Below are 24,315 nucleotides of genomic sequence, written 5' to 3' on the forward strand. Positions count from 1 at the left end.
GCTCAAGGATGTTGGAGTGAATATAACACCGAGTACGTCTCCGGAAGCACACATCAATCAGATACCTGCTGCAGCATATGGGCGCCTGGCAAACTTGAGAATAGCGTTCCGATACCTTAGTAAGGAATCGTTCAAGATACTGTACATCGTGTACGTCAGTACGAAAGTGCAAAGGTTTGCGACAATGTTAGTTCCAGAGCTAAGGGGAATGTCCAATGAAGAAAGGTTAAGGGAAATCGGCCTGGCGACACTGGAGGACAGGAGGGTTAGGGAAGACATGATAACAGGCAAAATACTGCATGGAATAGACAAGGTGGACAGAGACAGGATGTTCCAGAGGGACACAGAAACGAGGGGTCACTCTTAGAAGTTAAAGACTCAGATGAGTCAAAGGGATGTTAAGAAGTATTTCTTCAGCCATAGAATAGTCAGGAAGTGGAATAGCCTAGAAAGTGAGGTAGTAGAGGCAGGAACCATACATAGCTTTAAGATGAGGTATGATAAAACTCATGGAGCAGGGAGAGAGAGGACCTAGTAACGTTCAGTGAAGAGGCGGGGCCAGGCGCTGAATCTCGACCCCTGCAACCACAATTAGGTGAGCGCGCGCGCTCAAACACACACACACACACACACACACACACACACACACACATACACACACACATACACACACATACACACACATACACAGTTGAAGACACAGATGAATCACAGGGATGTTAGGAAGTATTTCTTCAGCCACAGAGTAGTCAGGAAGTGGAATAGTTTGGGAAGCGATGTAGTGGAGGCAGGATCCATACATAGCTTTAAGCAGAGGTATGATAAAGCTCATGGATCAGAGAGAGTGACCTAGTAGCGATCAGTGAAGAGGCGGGGCCAGGAGCTCGGACTCGACCCCCGCAACCTCAACTAGGTGAGTACAACTAGGTGAGTACACACACACACATACACACATATATACACATATATATACTCACACTTACACATACACGCACACATACACATATACACATACACATAAACACACAAACACACTCATAAACACACACACACATACACATACACACACATTGTTGAATTAGACACATGTGCAACTCTTGGGTATCTATATTGAGGAAACGCTTCGCCACACAGTGGCTTCATCAGTCCATACAAAGGAGAAACTTGAACAGGAGGAGAATGAGGTAATCAGTCCCTCAGTCAAGAGTTGCACATGTGTCTAATTCAACAACATGTCGGTTCTCTGAACCATTCATCTACAACACACACACACACACACATACACACACACACACATACACACACATACACACACATACACATACACACACACACACATACACACACATGCACACACATGCACACACATACACAGACTGCATTTTCTTGGACAGTAAAAAGGCGTTTGACACAGTTCCACACAACAGATTAGTGCAAAAACTGGAGGACCAGGCAGGGATAACAAGGAAGGCACTACAGTGGATCAGGAAATACTTGTCAGGAAGACGGCAGCGAGTCATGGTACGTGGAGAGGTGTCAGAGTGGGCGCCTGTGACCAGCGGGGTCCCACAGGGGTCAGTCCTAGGACCAGTGCTGTTTCTGGTATTTGTGAACGACATGACGGAAGTAATAGACTCCGAAGTGTCCCTGTTTGCAGATGACGTAGTTGATGAGAAGAATTCATTCGGTCGAAGACCAGGCAGAACTACAAAGGGATCCGGACAGGTTGCAGACCTGGTCCAGCAGTTGGCTCCTGGAGTTCAACCCCACCAAGTGCAAAGTCATGAAGATTGGGGAAGGGCAAAGAAGACCGCAGACGGAGTACAGTCTAGAGGGCCAGAGACTACAAATCTCACTCAAGGAAAAATATCTTGGGGTAAGTATAACACCAGGCACATCTCCTGAAGCACACATCAACCAAATAACTGCTGCAGCATGTGGGCGCCTAGCAAATCTAAGAACAGCATTCCGACATCTTAATAAGGAATCGATCAGGACCCTGTACACCGTGTACGTTAGGCCCATATTGGAGTATGCAGCACCAGTCTGGAACCCACACCAAGCCAAGCATGTAAAGAAACTAGAGAAAGTGCAAAGGTTTGCAACAAGACTAGTCCCAGAGCTAAGGGGTATGTCCTACGAGGAGAGGTTAAGGGAAACCGACCTGACGACACTGGAGGACAGAAGAGATAGAGGGGACCTGATAACGACATACAAAATACTGAGAGGAATTGACAAGATGGACAAAGACAGGATGTTCCAGAGATGGGACACAGCAACAAGGGGACACACTTGGAAGTTGAAGACACAGATGAATCACAGGGATGTTAGGAAGTATTTCTTCAGTCACATAGTAGTCAGGAAGTGGAAGAGTTTGGGAAGCGATGTAGTGGAGGCAGGATCCATACATAGCTTTAAGCAGAGGTATGATAAAGCTCACGGTTCAGGGAGTGACCTAGTAGCAACAGTGAAGAGGCGGAGCCAGGAGCTAGGAATCGACCCTTGCAACCTCAACTAGGTGAGTACGTACACACACGCACATTACATATATATATATATATATATATATATATATATATATATATATATATATATATGATGCCAACCAGGAGGAAGCAAGCAGCCAGGGAAATGGCACGGCTGGCAATACTAGGAGAGGCAAGTGTTGGTCATGCTTACAGCTTCGTTGTCTCAACTTTAATCGTTTCCTCCGCAAACACGGTAGTTGCCCTGGTTCAGGATGTCCTCCTGTGGAAAGTGATGATCCAGAGCCACCTCAGGCACCTGAACCCACTCCAACAGATTTCATCTCATCAGACAATCTCTTGGAAGCAATTAAAGCAACAGGTACGAGGACACTCACACATATTCCCAAAGCAGCCCGTCCACACGCAGTTGGGAAACTTACAGACCTCCTGAAAAAAGTAAACGATGGTTCCACTATCTTAAATGCTCCACCAACCATCAAGGCATGGCACAACTTGCTACTTTTTGGCAATGTCTGCTTAGCTGTGCCGGAAAGAAGGCGAAAGAGGCTAGCCTCAATGATAATTAAATCCTTAAGAGATTTTCCTAGAGTTGATAACCTCATTCGCCTTCCCCGTCAACACAAAAAAGGGAGAGGCAGAACCCCCACTCACTCTACTGACAGTGAAAAAGTCAGAGTCCAGGTGAGCAAGAAAATTGAAGAGGGCAACACAGTGGGGGCAATCAGAATTATTACCAGTGAAGATACAGTTGCTCCCAGGGATGCTGACACGGCTGAAGCACTTAGAGGAAAGCATCCTGCCAGGGAAACCAGTGGCACCAACAGTTCCAACACCTCTGTCCCCACTATGGAACCATTGATTGTGGAAGACTCAGACATTTACAAAGCAATAATGTCGTTCCCATCTGGCTCTGCTGGGGGTTACACTGGAATAAGGCCACAGCATTTAAAGGAAATGGTTAATCCAGTTATTGGGGAAATTGCAGAGACACTGCTTTCAGAGATCACAAGGTTCGTCAACAATTCCTTGGCTGGTCTGATTCCTGATGAAATTAGACCTTTTTTGGTGCAACACTTTGTGCACTTAAAAAGAAGGATGGAGGAATTCGGCCAATTGCAGTAGGCAACACGTTACGCCGCCTCGTATCCAAAGCTGCTGTCCGAAGTATTCGTGCACAGGCAACCATGATGCTTCAACCAAACCAGCTTGGCTTTGGGGTCTCTCAAGGAAGTGAAGCAGCGGTTCATGCAACAAGGGCGTATATCAACAACCTGCCTGAGGACAATGCAGTGGTAAAATTAGATTTCAAGAATGCGTTCAATCTCCTGACAAGAGACGTGGTATTAGCAGCAGTACAAGAACATTTCCCTGGTCTCTTCCCTTTTGTTTCAGCTGGGTATAGCAAGGAATCAATGCTTCTCTTTGGAGAGCATGAAATCACATCATCGGAGGGTGTCCAACAAGGAGATCCTCTTGCACCATTTCTCTTCTGTATAGCAGTTAGGGAAATCACAGTCAGACTGACCAGCGAGCTAAACATCTGGTTCCTAGATGATGGCACACTATTAGGTACAAAGGAGTCCCTCCTACATGACCTTACACAGGTAATGACACGGGGACAGGAAATGGGTCTCGTCCTGAATCCATCCAAATGTGAAATCATCTCAGTCAGTCAACAAGTGATAAATGCAGTGAGATCAAAACTACCAGGAGTAGCAGTCATTGCCCCCACAAATAGTGTCTTGCTAGGAGCACCTCTGGGAAGCAATGCCATTGACACAATTCTCAGGAAGAAATTGGAAGAGTTAAGGAGAATGGAACAACGAATAGGCAATCTGGACACCCACGATGCCTTGTACCTTCTCACAAAGTGCTTGAGTCTGCCCAGGTTGACATATTTCCTAAGATGTGCACCTTCATATGATAACCCTATACTGCACTAATATGACAGTATTCTGAGGCAGATTTTTACGAAAGTACTTAACCTTACTCTAGACGACGGGCAGTGGAACCAAGTTACACTTCCAGTCGGACTAGGAGGCATTGGTGTCCGCAAGTCATCACAGATTGCGTTACCTGCTTTTCTGTCCTCGTGTATTCCATCCAGAGAGCTTGTAGCAGCGATTCTCCCTGAACATCTTAGGGACAAGATTGGAGTCCAGGACCAAAAATTCATTGACGGAGCAATGATCTGGGATAATCTAACGGGCTCTGAAACCAGACCTGCTCCCCCCAACAACTACAAACAATCGCACTGGGATGGTCCAATAGTGGAAAATATAGCCTCAACAATGCTTCAGTGTGTGTCAGGGAAGGATAGAGCCCGCCTCCTGGCAGTGAGAGCCCCTCATGCTGGGGACTTTCTGTTGGCTGTTCCCAACTCCAGCCTTGGCACACGCCTCGACCCACAGACCATCCCCATCGGTGTTGCCCTTCGACTTGCCGCCCCTATTCTCGCCGAACACAGGTGTATTTGTGGCAGTGAAGCAGCAGACCGATTCGGGTACCATGGTCTTGTGTGCCGTAAATCCGAGGGAAAGATTGCAAGACATGAGGTTAATAACATTATCAAGAGGAGCCTCACAACAGCTGGATGCCCAGCAGTAAGGGAGGCACCCCAACTATGCAGATCTGATGGCAGCCAGAAGCGTCCAGATGGTATCACCCTTCAAGCCTGGACAGATGGGAAGCAGGTGGTGTGGGACTATACATGTGCATCTACCTTGGCTGATACCTATCTCCAATACACCAGGGAGGAAGGAGGGGCAGCTGCCAGCTTCAGGGAGTCCCAAAAGTCTAGAAAATATGGAGAACTTGCCCATCATTATATGTTTGTTCCCATAGGCTCAGAGACCCTTGGCTCATGGGGAAAGATTGCATCTAAATTCCTTAAGGAGCTGGGAAAAAGACTCGTCAGGGTAACTAGGGATCCCAGGGCAGCTAGTTTTCTGTTCCAGCGGCTCAGTGCGGCTGTACAAAGGGGTAATGCCTGCTGTATTTTGGGCACACGCCCCAGCTCTGAGGAGCTGGATGAGATTTTCGCCTTATAATCGGTGACACACACGTAACAACATGTACCTTATATGCCACCTTTATATCAACAATGTATCTCTTAAATCTTCTGTACCATATTATGTAATAAAATATTCCTATTGGTAAAAAAAAAAATATATATTAAAAGATGGGGTGGTAGGGTAAGTTGAATATTCAAACGACTTCAGGAAGAAATCCAAATATTCTTCCTTGAAGCCTTTTTATCCACCTATATATATATATATATATATATATATATATATATATATATATATATATATATATATATATATATATATATATATATATAAAATATATATATAAATATTGTTATATATATAAATTTATATACATATATAAATATATATATATATATATATATATCAATATATATATATATATATATATATATATATATATAAATATATATATATATATATATATATATATATATATAAATATATATATATATATATATATATATATATATATATATATATATATATATATATATATATATATATATATATATATATATATATATATATATATGTCTGTCGTGCCGAATATGTAAAACTGGTCAATTAGCAAGAACTCATTTAAAATTAAGTCCTTTCCAAAATTTTCTTTTATAAGTTTAAAGATATATTTTTTTCATTAATGCTAATGTAAAAATTTTTAATTTTGCACCAAAAGAAACTTAGAAAACTTTCCTAACCTGATATTAACAAGTGTAATTTATTTTAGCCTAACCCAACTATATATATTTTAGATTTGTTTACAGTAATTTAATACTAAACAAACACAATGAAATATATTTTTTTCGTTAGGTTCAGAATGATTTTGGCGAAATTATTGCATACACAAATTTTCGCTTGTCCTATATGGCAAGATGATCGTTGCTATTTAAGCCAAGATGGCAAGTTCTGCCTATTCGGCACGACATATATATATATATATATATATATATATATATATATATATATATATATATATATATATATATATATATATATATATTATAAGAATAAAAATTATATGAAGAGGGTTTTTATATGAATGCAAATGAGAACCTCCCACTAAATAATTTTTTTTATCATTATCTTTACGTAACATCACTCGGTAACTCCGCCATAAAATGAACACACTGTTAATTCTCAGCACGAAATGACAAAATAACGGAGGTTGTGTAACTGAAATTAGAAAAGTCACTGTGGAATAAAAGATCTATGTGAAACATCACTGACTATTTTTACGACACTTCTATTATTGTATGTAAATTTTCACCGGAATCTTCCTCGATCAGGATTAGTTTTTATTAATTTATAATGAACAAGACGTATTTTGGTGAGGGATGAATTTATTTTTAATCACTGAGAAGGAAACCAGTTTCTGATTTTAGGATTGGAGTTTTGAGGGAAGAAAGAGTACAAGTTTAGAGAGATGAGGCGTGGGAAGAGACATATTTCTTAGTGGGAGGAATGGACTTGTTGGGGAACTGAAAGCTGTTTATGTATTCCCTGGATAAATCACCTGTCACGGGTCTTTGTCATGAGACGACCCGTTCAGCTGATGGTCCAATGGCAGGTCACGGTAGCAGCTTCATGGTGCTGGACCAGTCATCTGAGGTGATAGGGAGTGGATGATAGAAGAGCTGGAGGAGTGGATGACATTAAAGAGTCGGAGGATTGATCCTGTGGTTTACTTTCATTTTTTTTTTGGTGGACAGGAGGCCCATTTATTACTTTCATTTCTGGTAATTTCATTTCTACTTATTATCCCGCTGGTGACTTTTTATATTTTATATATTTTTATCCCGTGCTTACCTTTTTTTTTCCTTTTAATTTTTCTTCTTGTTTTTCTCCATATTCTTGTGTCGTTTATTGAATAACAAAATATTTGTCATGATTCTTTTAACTAAACGCTAAGTAGACGAAGCACTAATAATTATAATATAATCAATCATATTAAGGTAAAATATATACGTCAGCGTTAAATGAGTTAATTGGACTAAACGTCAAAACATTATTGAATTTGATTTTGTAACTGATAATTTTATATATTAAACGTGCACACTTGAAATAGGTATTATAATAAATACATGTTCTTAGTAATATATAGAATTAGTGCACGTAATATACGTAGACGAAACATTCTCAAGAATATATGAACATCGTAATATCACAGTCTATTATCATAGTTTCATCCCTCACTGATCACTAATACTGATAACCTAACAATCATAGGGTTAAAAAAAACGTTTGTAATAGCTGAGAGCTTTGGTTATAATATTAGCGTCGAAATGTTTCAGGTCACTGAGTGTAGATTTTTCATTGTGATGGGTATATCGCACATCACTGTGTGTGTGTGTGTGTGTGTGTGTGTGTGTGTGTGTGTGTGTGTGTGTGTGTGTGTGTGTGTGTGTGTGTGAGTGAGTGAGATAAGGTTGTGCAAACACAACTAGCCTAGAATACGCACACACTGCATATCTAACTCCACTGTGTCCACAGGGTGTGGGGAGACGTACACGAGGACCAACAGGATCGTAGGAGGGAGCGACTCTGCCTTCGGGACGCATCCTTGGCAGGTGGCCATCATCAAGGAGTCCTTCCTGAGCAAGCGCATTGCCTGCGGAGGAGCTCTCCTCAACGAGTACTGGGTCATCACTGCAGCTCACTGCGTCTACTCGTGAGTATCATAGTCTGTCTCTTCATCGGTGGTAACCTGACTCTAATTTTTTCTCATAGTCTGGAAGCACTTATTTTCTATTGAGAAATGTTCCTATTCTTTTTTATTGCTATTTGAACTGAATCAAAGGACTTTTTCTTCATGACTATAAAAATCTGAGACCATTTTAATAACTATTTGAATCTTAAGGACATTTTTAATCATTTCTATTTAAATCTGAGGCAAGTTTAATCATTCATAATCGAATCTGATTTCATTTTACTATCTTCAGTATTTGTAACGGATGAAACATCCGCTTTGCGTATCAACCTTAATTGACATTTTATCTTATTGTTCATAAGTTTGTTTATTACTTCAGTTCCTGACATTATTATTGTTATTATTATTAGTTTGCTATTTCGGGGTTCCTCCCCGCGAAAACGATGCTGTTCACTTGGGTCTCTTGTATTATTCGTTCTTATTCGAACTCATGATTCAAATCATCCTAGTGCCACGGTTTTCAGTACTCTGAGTTTTTGTAATAGATATTTTTTTGTTCTAGAGCTAGAATTATAGGTTTCGATCTTAAGCCACTGTTATTTTTATCAATGATTAAAGCCACGCACGAGTTGGTTTTGATAAGTACAAAACAGATCGACAAAGTGCCCCTGCTGTACTGTTCTTGGATCATCAGTACTGATGAAATTAGAGGTTGCCAGAGCATGGTTTCTTACTTGTACCTCCGACATACCCATGGTCGGTTTCCAGGATTCTTCTACCCTCACAGCCATACTTGAGACCAGGCTTATTTACTGTCAGCTAAGCTGTTGCTATCAGCGACCCGCCACGATGTAACTTATATTTTTTTCTGCTTTCTGCCTCTACCTTGTACTCCTGTGTAATACAATCACCGCCACTCGTACCACAGTTCACCTTCGACCTAACGAGGCCTGTGTGTCAACCCAAAGAGTCCTCTTTGCTGTGTCACGATACGCATGACACCTCGTTCTGTGGTGCATGACACTGTCACGTCACCTCAAGTGTGTGTGACTTGGAGGGCGTGTGTGGTGAAACCAATGACGTTACTTTTAGATGTAAAATATTTTTTCAGTGGATTTTAGCCGATCATTTAAGTAGAATCTTCACATGTGTTTTGCAGCACATTAGAAATAACGGATTACAACATACAAAATAAAAAAAAAAAAAGTTAAGATAAAAGGCGATAAAATAAAGTATCTATGGCAGACAATTGGCGTGCACTGTAAGTAAATCAGTCATAATTCAAACTGCTCAGGGCGCCTTCAACAGTCACTCAGTTGACTGTTTATATGAAAGTAATTTTGTCTGTCGTTAAGAGGACGGGTTGTCACCAAAGTGGTTTTGACGGCTGGATCTGGCGGAGAGGGGTTGTGAATTTTTAATATCGGGTCTGGTGGTTAGTCTTAACGACCTGGTCTGGTGGTATTATAATCATGAGGGAGCGCTAAACCCGTAGGATTATATAGTGCCTTTGGGGGGGATGGAAAGCATTCAGGCTCAATTCAGGGAACTGGAGCACAGATCCAATTCCCTAGATCAAGAGCCCCTCAATAGCATCATGGAACCTCCCTTGAGGGGAGTGTGGAAAATTAAAATTACCTGGATGAATTTCATAAGATACATACCAGTAATTTAATAAAAGTAACAAAGATAATTATTCTTTATCAAGGTTACAGAAACATGTAGGAATTTTAGGACATCCTAGGTTGCAAAAAATGTTCCCCTTCGATACCTACTCCACTCATATCTCCACAAGTCACTCTGGACCTATATTAATTTCAAATGAAATATACATCAGGAATTCTGGTAAAACATTAATATAAATATGTGGACTGTATGTTAAATTTAATAAATGACTACATATACACTGAAGGAGAAATTATAATAACACTAACCAATTTGTCTGGAGATTACTTGGTGCGTCATACACAAACCCCTGCCTAAAATATGAAGAAAATACTGCCCAGAATTTCAACATAAATATAGACATTACTCAACTGAGGTAATTTTATCTTTTTCCCATCTAATTACGGAGTCCTGTCCAGTTGCCTGTTTATCACATTCTACAGGACTGCAAATCCAACAATTTCTACTCTTATTTGAGAGGTTTTAAACACAATTTAACCTCTAGAGCGGCGAAAATTCTTCGGATTTTCACTAACGTTTCTCTTGCCCAGTTCAAAAACAATGGCCTCCTCCCCACGGGATGCTAACACTCTCCCCGGCTCCTTTTTTATTTACAAATTAATTTTTATTAACTACAATATATTTCATCAACTTACAAAATACACTGTATTTTCGGAAAATATATATTATTTTCCACAGGGAGGGTCTGGTGGTAGTCTTAACGACCGGGTCTGGTAGTGGTCTTAATGACCAGGTCTGGTGGTAGTCTTGACAACCAGGTCTGGTGGTCTTAATGACCAGGTCTGGTGGTAGTCTTGATGACCAAACTTCGCACACGCTCTGGTGCTAGGCAGTTGCAGTTTTTATAATTACTTAAGTATCCGCAGAGTTTCAGGGAACTTTCAGATGTGTATTTTGACATGAACTGTTAAATGGGATTTTTTAATTGATGCTGGCTATTTTAACTCTGTGTAATACTGTGTGTTGTCTTTCATTCATACTTGTTGGTCTGTAATTTTTTTTTTGTGTGTATTGCAATTATTATTTTTTAGTGCCAAGAGCTTTCAAAGGACACAGGCTTCTTTGCCTTTTATAATATCTCTAACTACACCATTTCATTTACTTCATCGTTTAAAACAGTTCGTTCACCAATATTTCTTAACAAGCATCTTGCCTAACTACCACTACTCCACAGCACTCCCATAAACAACATGAAAGTGAGACTGGGAGAGTGGAACGTGAGGCAGCAGAATGAGAAGCTGCCCCACGAGGACTTCGATGTCGCCAAGAAGGAGGTGCACCCGCAGTACCAGGCTGCAGATTTCCAGAACGATGTGGCGCTGGTGAAGGTCAATAGGAAGATCATATACAAGGAACACATCATCCCGGTGTGTCTACCAAAGCAAGGAGACTCCTTTGTAGGGGAGTATGGTACAGTGACAGGATGGGGGCGACTCTCTCATGGTTAGTGCTCGAATGTGATGCTTACTGGGTATCCTATAGGTGATATAGGTAGCCTCATATCCTCTCCTCTTAACATGTGTATATATACCAATGATACTGGTGTATAATTCAATGCCTGTATACTATCTCCCTGCCTATATACTTCATCTGTATTTACGGTTTAAAATATCTGGCAGTTCCAGTATTTTTGTATTGTTTTACGTGGGAAACACGGAGGCTTGATCCCCCATAAGGGATTTAACCCTCTAATCTCTCGGACGAGACTGGAGACTATAACGACGCCATGAGTTGAACCAGAGTCCGGTGCCTCTGAAGCATCTGTGTTGGCCCTGGAACCACAGTGCTATGACCAAGTCACTATACTCTCCAGTTTTGTCTGGAGCGTTATAGGACCAAGTACTGCTCAAGGATTCAAATCCTCCAGCGTTTCACACATTTTTACACTGGGCAAGAAATAATCCTCAATAAAATTATTTGTATTGTGTCTTCTTTCTCTTTACAGTCTTTTGAAGATTTATATTGTAAACATTGTTGTTCATATTAGGGATGTGCTATTATTGCCTTGTGTTTGTTGTTCCGGCTTTATTATAAACTAAACATTTGGATTTTCAAGTTCCTACCGTCTTCTACTTCCTGATCATGAGTCCCACTCTTAATTATCTGTTTTGTTTCTAATTGGTAAGCTGTAACTCTCTGGGAATAAATATTTAATTGGTTATTTTTAGTGCTAGTTTTGTCGATGGATGAGGATGTTCGAGTATTCTCGGCAGTACTAAAGTGTATCAGTGAGGTGTTCCAGACAAAGGATAAGACTTTTTTTTTGTGGGGGGAAAGGAAACTGGGGGGTTAACGCACAAAATTGCCCAATTTTTAATGATACAGTACACAACACCCGAGGCAGGGCGACCTAAAAAGAAAATGAAAGTTTTTCTTTTTAAATTTAGTAATTTACACAGGAGAAGGGGTTACTAGCCCCTTGCTCCCAGCATTTTAGTCGCCTCTTACAACATTCATGGCTTACAGAGGAAGAATTGTTCCACTTCCCCATGGAGAAAAAATTATATATACAGTAGACCATCATTTAACACAGGAGTTACATTCCTGAAAACGTTGTGTTAGGTAAAACCATGTTAGATGAACTGAAGAACTTGTAGGAAAAATAGGGTTACGTTCCTGAGAGCCCCCCCAAAAAGCCAAGCGACTTTTTTTTTTAGGCCTCCACATCTTGCAAAAATAAAAGTGAATATGTAATTGTAGTTCATTGTTGTGATGTATTATGTTGTTTTTACTGCTTAAGACTACAAATATAACAGAAATAATAGTATTTCTTACCTTAAATTGTGGGTGCTGGTGTTTGTGGATGATTGTGAAGAGAGTGTAGAGTTATGTTGTGCTCCTACTGGGCTGAGGTGGATGGTAGAGGTTCTGGTACTGAAGTTGATGGCTGTATTGGAGTGTCTAACTTTAAATCATTCAGTCAGTCAAGTCACTAAGTCAGTCATTCAGTAAGTCAGTCATTAAGTAAGTCAGTCATTAAGTAAGTCAATCAGTCAGTCACACAAACGTATGTTTACATCTTGTTATGTGTACAAAGTAACACTTCATTACAGCTACAGGTTATCTCTTGTCAAATATCTTTGTTTTACTTGTTAATTCTAAGATTTAAATGCTTATACCTTTTCCTGCCACTTTCAGCAACACTGACATGCTTACTGGGTGTCATGATTGGTTGAGATATAAGATTTTTTTTTTTTTTTTTTTTTTTTTTTTTTTTTTTTTTTTTTTTTTTTTTTTTTTTTTTCTTTTCTTTTCTTATAACAAGTCGGCCATCTCCCACTGAGGTAGGGTCATCCAAAAAGAAAGAAAATCCCCAAAAAGAGAATACTTTCATCATTCAATACTTTCACCTCACTCACACATAACCACTGTTTTTGCAGAGGTGCTCAGAATGCAACAGTTTAGAAGCATATATGTATAAAGATACACAACATATCCCTCCAAACTGCCAATATCCCAAACCCCTCCTTTAAAGTGCAGGCATTGTACTTCCCATTTCCAGAACTCAAGTCCGGCTATATAAAAATAACAGGTTTTCCTGAATCCCTTCACTAAATATTACCCTGCTCACACTCCAACAGCTCGTCAGGTCCCAAGTACCATTTTCTCCATTCACTCCTATTTAAGATGCTCATGCACACTTTCTGGAAGTCCAAGCCCCTCGCCCAGAAAACCTCCTTTACCCCCTCCCTCCAACCTTTTCGAGGACGACCACTACCCCGCCTTCCTTCCCCTACAGATTTATATGCTCTCCATGTCATTCTACTTTGATCCATTTTCTTTAAATGACCAAACCACCTCAACAACCCCTCTTCAGCTCTCTGACTAATACTTTTATTAACTCCACACCTCTTAATTTCCACACTCCGAATTTTCTGCATAATATTTACACCACACATTGCCCTTAGACAGGACATCTCCACTGCCTCCAACCACCTCCTTGCTGCAGCATTTACAACCCAAGCTTCACACCCATATAAGAGCATTCGTACTACATTCATACATTCCCTTCTTTGCTTCCATAGATAACATTTTTTGTCTCCACATATACCTCAACACACCACTCTCCTTTTTTCCTTCATCAATTCTATGATTAACCTCATCCTTCATAAATCCATCCGCTGATACGTCACCTCCCAAATATCTGAAAACATTCACTTCTTCCATACTACTCCTCCCCAATTTGATATCCAATTTTTCTTTATCTAAATCATTTGATACCCTCATCACCTTAGTGTTTTCTATGTTCACTTTCAACTTTCTACCTTTACACACACTCCCAAGCTCATCCACTAACCTTTGCATTTTTCTTTAGAATCTCCCATGGTGACATTACACATCCCTGTCTAAGACCTACTTTTACCGGGAAGTAGTCTCCCTCTCTTCTACACACCCTAACCTGAGCCTCACTATCCTCATAAAAACTCTTTACAGCATTTAGTAACTTACCACCTATTCCATATACTTGCAACATCTGCTACATTGCTCCCATATTCACTCTATCATATGCCTTTTCTGAATCCATAAATGCAATAAAAACTTCACTACCTTTATCTAAATACTGTTCACATATATGCTTCAATGTAAACACTTGATCTACACATCCCCTACTCACTCTAAAACCTCCTTACGCATCCGCAATCCTACATGCTGTCTTACCTCTAATTCTTTCAATAATAACCCTACCGTACACTTATCCTGGTATACTCAAGATATAGTAATTAAAAGATCAAAACATAATTCACAAACACAGCTAGCTGGTAGCAGAGAAGGACTGGACACGTATGAAGTACGAATGCTGGGATGGTGGGGATGTGTCAGGGGGGTGGCAAGGGTCTCCCTGTCTCCCCCGCTAATCCACAACAAGACAGCCGCTTGAGGAAAAGGGAATTTTTTTTTCTTCCTGCAAAGTGAAATTAATTTTACGTGTTACGTAAAATTGTGCCGCAATTCTTCAATCGTGCTATACCCGAATAGTGCCACATAAACTCGTGCTAAATGATGGTCTACTGTGTGTGTGTGTGTGTGTGTGTGTGTGTGTGTGTGTGTGTGTGTGTGTGTGTGTATACATATATATTTTATTTTATTAACACACTGGCCGATTCCCACCAAGGCAGGGTGGCCCGAAAGAGAAAAACTTATACCATCATTCACTCCATCACTGTCTTGCCAGAAGGGTGCTTTACACTACAGTTTTTAAACTGCAACATTAACACCCCGCCTTCAGAGTGCAGGCACTGTACTTCCCATCTCCAGGACTCAAGTCCGGCCTGCCGGTTTCCCTGAACCCCTTCATAAATGTTACTTTGCTCACACTCCAACAGCACGTCAAGTATTAAAATCCATTTGTCTCCATTCACTCCTATCAAACACACTCACGCATGCCTGCTGGAAGTTCAAGCCCCTCGCACACAAAACCTCCTTTACCCCCTCCAACCTTTCCTAGGCCGACCCCTACCCCGCCTTCCTTCCACTACAGACGGATACACTCTTGAAGTCAATCTGTTTCGCTCCATTCTCTCTACATGTCCGAACCACCTCAACAACCCTTCCTCAGCCCTCTGGACAACAGTTTTGGTAATCCCGCGCCTTCTCCTAACTTCCAAACTACGAATTCTCTGCATTATATTCACACCACACATTGCCCTCAGACATGACATCTCCACTGCCTCCAGCCTTCTCCTCGCTGCAACATTCATCACCCATGGTTCACACCCATACAGGAGCGTTGGTAAAACTATACTCTCATACATTCCCCTCTTTACTTCCAAGGACAAAGTTCTTTGTCTCCACAGACTCCTAACTGCACCACTCACCCTTTTCCCCTCATCAATTCTATGATTCACCTCATCTTTCATAGACCCATCCGCTGACACGTCCACTCCCAAATATCTGAATACATTCACCTCCTCCATACTCTCTCCCTCCAATCTGATATCTAATCTTTCATCACCTAATCTTTTTGTTATCCTCATAACCTTACTCTTTTTTTGTATTCACTTTTAATTTTCTTCTTTTGCATACCCTACCAAATTCATCCACCAACCTCTGCAACTTCTCTTCAGAATCTCCCAAGAGCACAGTGTCATCAACAAAGAGCAACTGTGACAATTCCCACTTTATGTGTGATTCTTTATCTTTTAACTCCACGCCTCTTGCCAAGACCCTCGCATTTACTTCTCTTACAACCCCATCTATAAATATATTAAACAACCACGGTGACATCACACATCCTTGTCTAAGGCCTACTTTTACTGGGAAATAATTTCCCTCTTTCCTACATACTCTAACTTGAACCTCACTATCCTCGTAAAAACTCTTCACTGCTTTCAGCAACCTACCTCCTACACCATACACCTGCAACATCTGCCACATTGCCCCCCTATCCACCCTGTCATACGCCTTTTCGAAATCCATAAATGCCAAACAAACCTCTTTAGCCTTATCTAAATACTGTTAAATTATATGTTTCACTGTAAACACCTGGTCCACACATCCCCTTCATTTCCTAAAGCCTCCTTGTTCATCTGCTATCCCATTCTCTGTCTTACTCTTAATTCTTTCAATAATAACTCTACCATACACTTTACCAGGTATACTCAACAGACTTCTCTTCTTTTTTTCGACGCACCGGCCGTATCCCACCAAGGTAGGGTGGCCCAAAAAGAAAAACAAAAGCTTCTCTTTCAAATTTAGTAATTTATACGGGAGAAGGGGTTACTAGCCCCTTGCTCCCAACATTTTAGTCGCCTCTTACAACACGCATGGCTTACGGAGGAAGAATTCTGTTCCACTTCCCCATGGAGATAAGAGGAAATAAACAAGAACAATAACTAGAAAGAAAATAGAAGAATACACAGAGGGGTGTGTGTATATATATGCTTGTACATGTATGTGTAGTGTGACCTAAGTGCAAGTAGAAGTAGCAAGACATACCTGAAGTCTTGCATGTTTATGAGACAGAAGAAAGACACCAGCAATCCTACCATCATGTAAAACAATTACAGGTTTTCGTTGTACACTCACTTGGCAGGGCGGTAGTACCTTCCTGGGCGGTTGCTGTTTACCAATCTACTACCTAGGACTAAACAGACTTATCCCCCTATAATTTTTGCACTCTTTTGTCCCCTTTGCCTTTATACAAAGGAACTGTGCATGCTCTCTGCCAATCCCTAGGTACCTTACCCTCTTCCACACATTTATTAAATAATTGCATCAACCACTCCAAAACTATATCCCCAACCACAGTCGATGGCCTCCACCCCAAACCAACAGATACAGATACTAATGCCGGAAAAAAAATCCCCCCCCAGTACCAACAATACCACCAGTCCGATAACATTCTTCTTTGCAAATATACAGGGTCTAAAGCCAGCAACAAACAACAAAATACCTTTCATCCGTGGACTGCTTGCAGAGGCAAAGGCAATGTTCGCGGCTTTCACTGAGACCCACATAAAGGATCACTTGGACAACGAAATATGGATCCCAGGTTACAACCTATACAGATGTGACAGAGTGAACAGGCAAAAGGGGGGGGGGGGGGGTTGGCCTGTACATTGCAGAGTCACTTGTTTGCACAGAACTGCTAAATGCCTCAAATGATGTAGTGGAAGTTTTAGCAGTAAAGGTCGAGAACCAAAACCTAGTCATTGTGATAGTCTACAAGCCTCCGGATGCAACATCCCAGCAATTCCAGGAACAGCTGTTAAAAATTGACCACTGTCTGGAAAACCTTCCAGCTCCTGCACCCAACATCTTGCTCCTGGGGGATTTCAACTTAAGGCACCTAAAATGGAGGAATATAGCAAATAATATTGTTGCAGTAATAACACCAGGAGGCAGCTCTGATGAAAACTCACACTCACGCGAGCTTTTAAATCTCTGCACAAAATTCAATTTAAACCAGCAAATAATAGAGCCTACTAGACTGGAGAATACACTAGACCTCATCTTCACTAACAATGATGATCTGATAAGAAATATCACCATATCAAAAACAATATACTCAGATCACAACATAATTGAGGTTCAGTCATGTATGCGCGGAGCCCCAGACCGACATAATGAGATTAGTCACGAGGGAGCATTCACCAAATTCAACTTCAATAACAAAAACATAAAGTGGGACCAAGTAAACCAAGTCCTAACCGATATAAGCTGGGAAGATATACTAAGCAACACAGACCCCAACTTATGCCTAGAACAGATTAACTCGGTGGCACTCGATGTATGCACAAGGCTTATTCCTCTAAGAAAAAGGAGGAGTAGATGTAAAACAGAAAGAGACAGGCGCTCCCTTTACAGGCGACGGAAAAGAATAACAGAGCGGCTAAAAGAGGTCAATATATCTGTAATGCGTAGGGAGACACTGGTCAGAGAAATAGCAAACATCGAACTTAAGCTAAAAGAATCCTTTAGGAGTCAGGAATCGCGGGAAGAACTAAAAGCCATAAATGAAATCGAAAGAAACCCAAAGTATTTCTTCTCCTATGCCAAATCAAAATCGAGAACAACGTCCAGTATTGGGCCCCTACTTAAACAAGATGGGTCCTACACAGATGACAGCAAGGAAATGAGTGAGCTACTCAAGTCCCAATATGACTCAGTTTTTAGCAAGCCGCTAACCAGACTGAGAGTCGAAGATCAAAATGAATTTTTTATGAGAGAGCCACAAAATTTGATTAACACAAGCCTATCCGATGTTATCCTGACGCCAAATGACTTCGAACAGGCGATAAATGACATGCCCATGCACTCTGCCCCAGGGCCAGACTCATGGAACTGTGTTCATCAAGAACTGCAAGAAGCCCCTATCACGAGCCTTTTCCATCCTATGGAGAGGGAGCATGGACACGGGGGTCGTCCCACAGTTACTAAAAACAACAGACATAGCCCCACTCCACAAAGGGGGCAGTAAAGCAACAGCAAAGAACTACAGACCAATAGCACTAACATCCCATATCATAAAAATCTTTGAAAGGGTCCTAAGAAGCAAGATCACCACACATCTAGAAACCCATCAGTTACACAACCCAGGGCAACATGGGTTTAGAACAGGTCGCTCCTGTCTGTCTCAACTATTGGACCACTACGACAAGGTTCTAAATGCACTAGAAGACAAAAAGAATGCAGATGTAATATATACAGACTTTGCAAAAGCCTTCGACAAGTGTGACCATGGCGTAATAGCGCACAAAATGCGTGCTAAAGGAATAACAGGAAAAGTCGGTCGATGGATCTATAATTTCCTCACTAACAGAACACAGAGAGTAGTCGTCAACAGAGTAAAGTCCGAGGCAGCTACGGTGAAAAGCTCTGTTCCACAAGGCACAGTACTCGCTCCCATCTTGTTCTTCATCCTTATATCCGACATAGACAAGGATGTCAGCCACAGCACCGTGTCTTCCTTTGCAGATGACACCCGAATCTGCATGACAGTGTCTTCCATTGCAGACACTGCAAAGCTCCAGGCAGACATCAACCAAATCTTTCAGTGGGCTGCAGAAAACAATATGAAGTTCAACGATGAGAAATTTCAATTACTCAGATATGGTAAACATGAGGAAATTAAATCTTCATCAGAGTACAAAACAAATTCTGGCCACAAAATAGAGCGAAACACCAACGTCAAAGACCTGGGAGTGATCATGTCGGAGGATCTCACCTTCAAGGACCATAACATTGTATCAATCGCATCTGCTAGAAAAATGACAGGATGGATAATGAGAACCTTCAAAACTAGGGAGGCCAAGCCCATGATGACACTCTTCAGGTCACTTGTTCTATCTAGGCTGGAATATTGCTGCACACTAACAGCACCTTTCAAGGCAGGTGAAATTGCCGACCTAGAAAATGTACAGAGAACTTTCACGGCGCGCATAACGGAGATAAAACACCTCAATTATTGGGAGTGCTTGAGGTTCCTAAACCTGTATTCCCTGGAACGCAGGAGGGAGAGATACATGATTATATACACCTGGAAAATCCTAGAGGGACTAGTACCGAACTTGCACACGAAAATCACTCACTACGAAAGCAAAAGACTTGGCAGACGATGCACCATCCCCCCAATGAAAAGCAGGGGTGTCACTAGCACGTTAAGAGACCATACAATAAGTGTCAGGGGCCCGAGACTGTTCAACTGCCTCCCAGCACACATAAGGGGGATTACCAACAGACCCCTGGCAGTCTTCAAGCTGGCACTGGACAAGCACCTAAAGTCAGTTCCGGATCAGCCGGGCTGTGGTTCGTATGTTGGTTTGCGTGCAGCCAGCAGGAACAGCCTGGTTGATCAGGCTCTGATCCACCAGGAGGCCTGGTCTCAGACCGGGCCGCGGGGGCGTTGACCCCCGGAACTCTCTCCAGGTAAACTCCAGGTAAACCACCTGCTTTTAACATTTCTATCTTTATCCCATCAATCCCGGCTGCCTTACCCCCTTTCATTTTACCTACTGCCTCACGAACTTCCCCCACACTCACAACTGGCTCTTCCTCACTCCTACAAGATGTTATTCCTCCTTGCCCTATACACGAAATCACAACTTTCCTATCTTCATCAACATTTAACAATTCCTCAAAATATTCCTTCCATCTTCCCAAATACCTCTAACTCTCCATTTAATAACTCTCCTCTCCTATTTTTAACTGACAAATCCATTTGTTCTCTAGGCTTCCTTAACTTGTTAATCTCATTCCAAAACTTTTTCTTATTTTCAACAAAATTTGTTGATAACATCTCACTCACTCTCTCATTTGCTCTCTTTTTACATTGCTTCACCACTCTCTTAACCTCTCTCTTTTTCTCCATATACTCTTCCCTCCTTGCATCACTATTACTTTGTAAAAACTTCTCATATGCTAACTTTTTCTCCCTTACTAATCTCTTTACATCATCATTCCACCAATCGCTCCTCTTCCCTCCCGCACCCACTTTCCTGTAACCACAAACTTCTGCTGAACACCCTAACACTACATTTTTAAACCTACCCCATACCTCTTCGACCCCAATGCCTATGCTCTCATTAGCCCATCTGTCCTCCAATAGCTGTTTATATCTTACACTAATTGCCTCCTCTTTTAGTTTATAAACCTTCACCTCTCTCTTCCCTGATGCTTCTATTCTCCTTGTATCCCATCTACCTTTTACTCTCAGTGTAGCTACAACTAAAAAGTGATCTGATATATCTGTGGCCCCTTTATAAGCATGTACATCCTGAAGCCTACTCAACAGTCTTTTATCTACCAATACATAATCCAACAAACTACTGTCATTACGCCCTACATCATATCTTTTTCTTAAAATATGTATTACCTATAACTAAACCCCATTCTATACAAAGTTCAATCAAAACGCTCCCATTATCATTTACACCTGGCACCCCAAACTTACCTACCACACCCTCTCTAAAAGTTTCTCCGACTTTAGCATTCAGGTCCCCTACCACAATTACTCTCTCACTTGGTTCAAAGGTTCCTATACATTCACTTAACATCTCCCAAAATCTCTCTCTCCTCTACATTCCTCTCTTCTCCAGGTGCATACACGCTTATTATGACCCACTTTTCACATCCAACCTTTACTTTATATAAATATATATATGTATATGTATATATAATATATATATATATATATTTATATATATATATATATATATGTATATATACATTATATATATATATAATATATACATATATATTATAATATATATATATATATATATATAATATATATAAATATATATATATATATATATATATATATATATATTATATATATATATATATATACATATATATATATACATATATATATACATGGACAATAGAAGAAATAAAGAAGAACAAGAGCTATTTACAAAAAGGAGAAAACCTAGATGTATGAATATATATATGCATATGCGTGTCTGAAGTGTGACCAGAGTGTAAGTAGGAGTAGCAAGATATCCCTGTTATCTAGCGTGTTTATGAGACAGAAAGACACCAGCAATCCCACCATCATGCCAAACAGTTACAGGTTTCTGTTTCACAGTCATCTGGCAGGACGATAGTACTTCCCTGGGTGGTTGCTGTCTACCAACCTACTACCTATAATATATATATATATATATATATATATATATATATATATATATATATATATATATATATATATATATATATATATATATATATATATATATATATGCAATAAGATCACAGTAAACAGGTGATTTCAGAATATGCAAAACAACCACTCTGAAAGAATAGAGAAATTCCAAGCGCTTTCGTGACTACTCACATTATCAAGGAACTATGAAAGTAAAGCATCCAAGGAAGCTATATAAGGGGTCTGGCCAGCACCTCACTATCAGATCCCACAACGGTTAAACACCTGACGCGCGCCGACCCAACTTGGATAGGTCCTTTGCACAACTCGCCCACAAACTATTCTACCCAAGAAAATTTAAAAATTATTATTTGTCCAGTGTATTACTAAATTCTTCCCAAATTCTATTAATTATAAATGGATCTAATTTATATAAACCGAGGGAAATATTCATATTATTGTCAAAACTGCTTTTTATGAAACAAGATTCAATTATATTCCTGTCGACCATGGACTTGCTTGATACTACTTTTTCAACTTTTTGAAAATCAATTGGATGGTTAAAATCTCTTACATGAATAAATAGAGCATTGGAATCTTGTCCAGTTCTAATGCTATACTTATGTTGTTTTAATCTTAGTTCGATATTTTTACCAGTTTGACCGTAATAAACTTTATCGCAAATGTTGGATCATTGCTATAATAAACTCAGAAGAATTTGTAATGAACTCAAGAGAAAACTACAAAGAAAATTAGACATTTTAATTGAAAATAGTGATTGGACGATGCATGCTAATAACAATTTTGTAATTAACTTATCAGATGAAATTTTAGACAAACATACAACTGCTGCTCTAGATTTTGGCCTAAGTTTTGCAACTTCAAAAAAACTTAATGTTGAAATTGCAAAAGTCTTTTGTAACTTTGAAAAATTTTCTGATTTATCCTCTGATGAAATTAATATTAGTAAAGGAATGGTATATAGCTCTATGTTAAAACCAAACATTCCCAATTGCCCTCAAAGATTCTTTAAGTCTTATGATACACTTAATAACAATAAAAATTTGCGCCTTACTAAAGCAGACAAAATAAATGCAATAGTAATTATGAAAGAAAATGATTACCAAGAAAAAATTAATAATCTCTTAGATAATACTGAAACCTATTCTAAACTTAGGAAAAATCCCCTAGAAACCGTTAACAGCAATTTCAATAAAACAATAAAACTAATACTGAAAGGCAAAGATGAATTAGTCAAACAATTTACTTCCACTAATCCATCTTTACCTTACATGTATGGACTAATAAAAACACACAAACCAGGGAATCCAGTCAGACCAATTATTAGCTCCATAGGGTCAGTTTCATATAAATTATCCAAATCGCTTGTTGATATTTTGAGCCCTATTGTTGGCAAAATTTCTAACTTTAATGTTAAAAACAACATAGACTTGGTTGATAAATTAAGCTCCTTGACTGACTTAAATGATTTTAACATGGTTAGTTTTGATGTTACTTCCTTGTTTACGAAAGTTCCTGTTGATGATTTATTAAGTTTCTTATCTGAAGAACTCGTTAACTATGATTTACCATTGCCAGTTCCTATTATCATTAAACTTATTAAACTTTGCATTGTTGATGCAAAATTTGTATTTAATGATAAGTTTTACACTCAGAAGTTTGGTATGGCAATGGGAAATCCTCTTTCACCTGTTCTTAGTAACCTATACATGGAATTTTTTGAAACAAGGTTGCTTAACACAATCCTCCCTAATAGAGCTAAATGGTTCAGATATGTTGATGATATTTTGTGTCTTATGCCCAAAAATGTAGATATACACCATTTCCTTGGAAAATTAAATAGCTTAGCCCATTCTATTAACTTTACTGTTGAGTTTGAAGAAAATAACTCATTGCCTTTTCTAAGATGTTTTAATTATTAAGGGTAATAATGAATTCAAATTTAAAATTTACAGAAAACCTACAAATAACTGTTCCTATGTCCACTATTATTCCTCGCATCAAGATAGTCAAACTGTCTGTTTTCTCATCAATGTTTTTGAGAGCTTTACGAATTTGTAGTCCTGAGTTCATAGATGAGGAAATATCCAAAATTTATGAAATAGGTAATGATTTAAAATACCCAAGAAATGTAATTGATAAATCTTTTAAAGTTGCTAGAAATACTTTTAAATCCAAAAAGGGACAACCAGCCTTATTCACCTAAAAATATGTTGGTTCTCCCTTACCATGAAAACTTGGTTGATATGCCTTCTCTTCTTAAGACTTTTAATATTAAAGTTGTATTCAAAAATCTTGATACAGTAAAAAAACTTGTGATAAAGAATTCCC

General features: G+C 39.7%; 1 protein-coding gene across 5 annotated transcripts in view; it reads left to right on the top strand.

The window, feature by feature from the left end:
• Window positions 1–24,315, top strand: part of LOC128689868 (serine protease 42) — a 204,539-nt gene that overhangs the window by 166,269 nt on the left and 13,955 nt on the right. For all 5 annotated transcript variants that reach the window (XM_070087554.1, XM_070087555.1, XM_070087553.1 and 2 more), the window contains 2 exons: window positions 8,033–8,210; window positions 11,050–11,318. In XM_070087554.1, coding sequence (XP_069943655.1) covers window positions 8,033–8,210; window positions 11,050–11,318 — 447 coding nt within the window. The remainder of the gene's footprint in view (window positions 1–8,032; window positions 8,211–11,049; window positions 11,319–24,315) is intronic.

Source organism: Cherax quadricarinatus, chromosome 22 (assembly GCF_038502225.1).
Source record: "Cherax quadricarinatus isolate ZL_2023a chromosome 22, ASM3850222v1, whole genome shotgun sequence".
In the NCBI taxonomy this organism is placed as follows: domain Eukaryota; kingdom Metazoa; phylum Arthropoda; class Malacostraca; order Decapoda; family Parastacidae; genus Cherax; species Cherax quadricarinatus.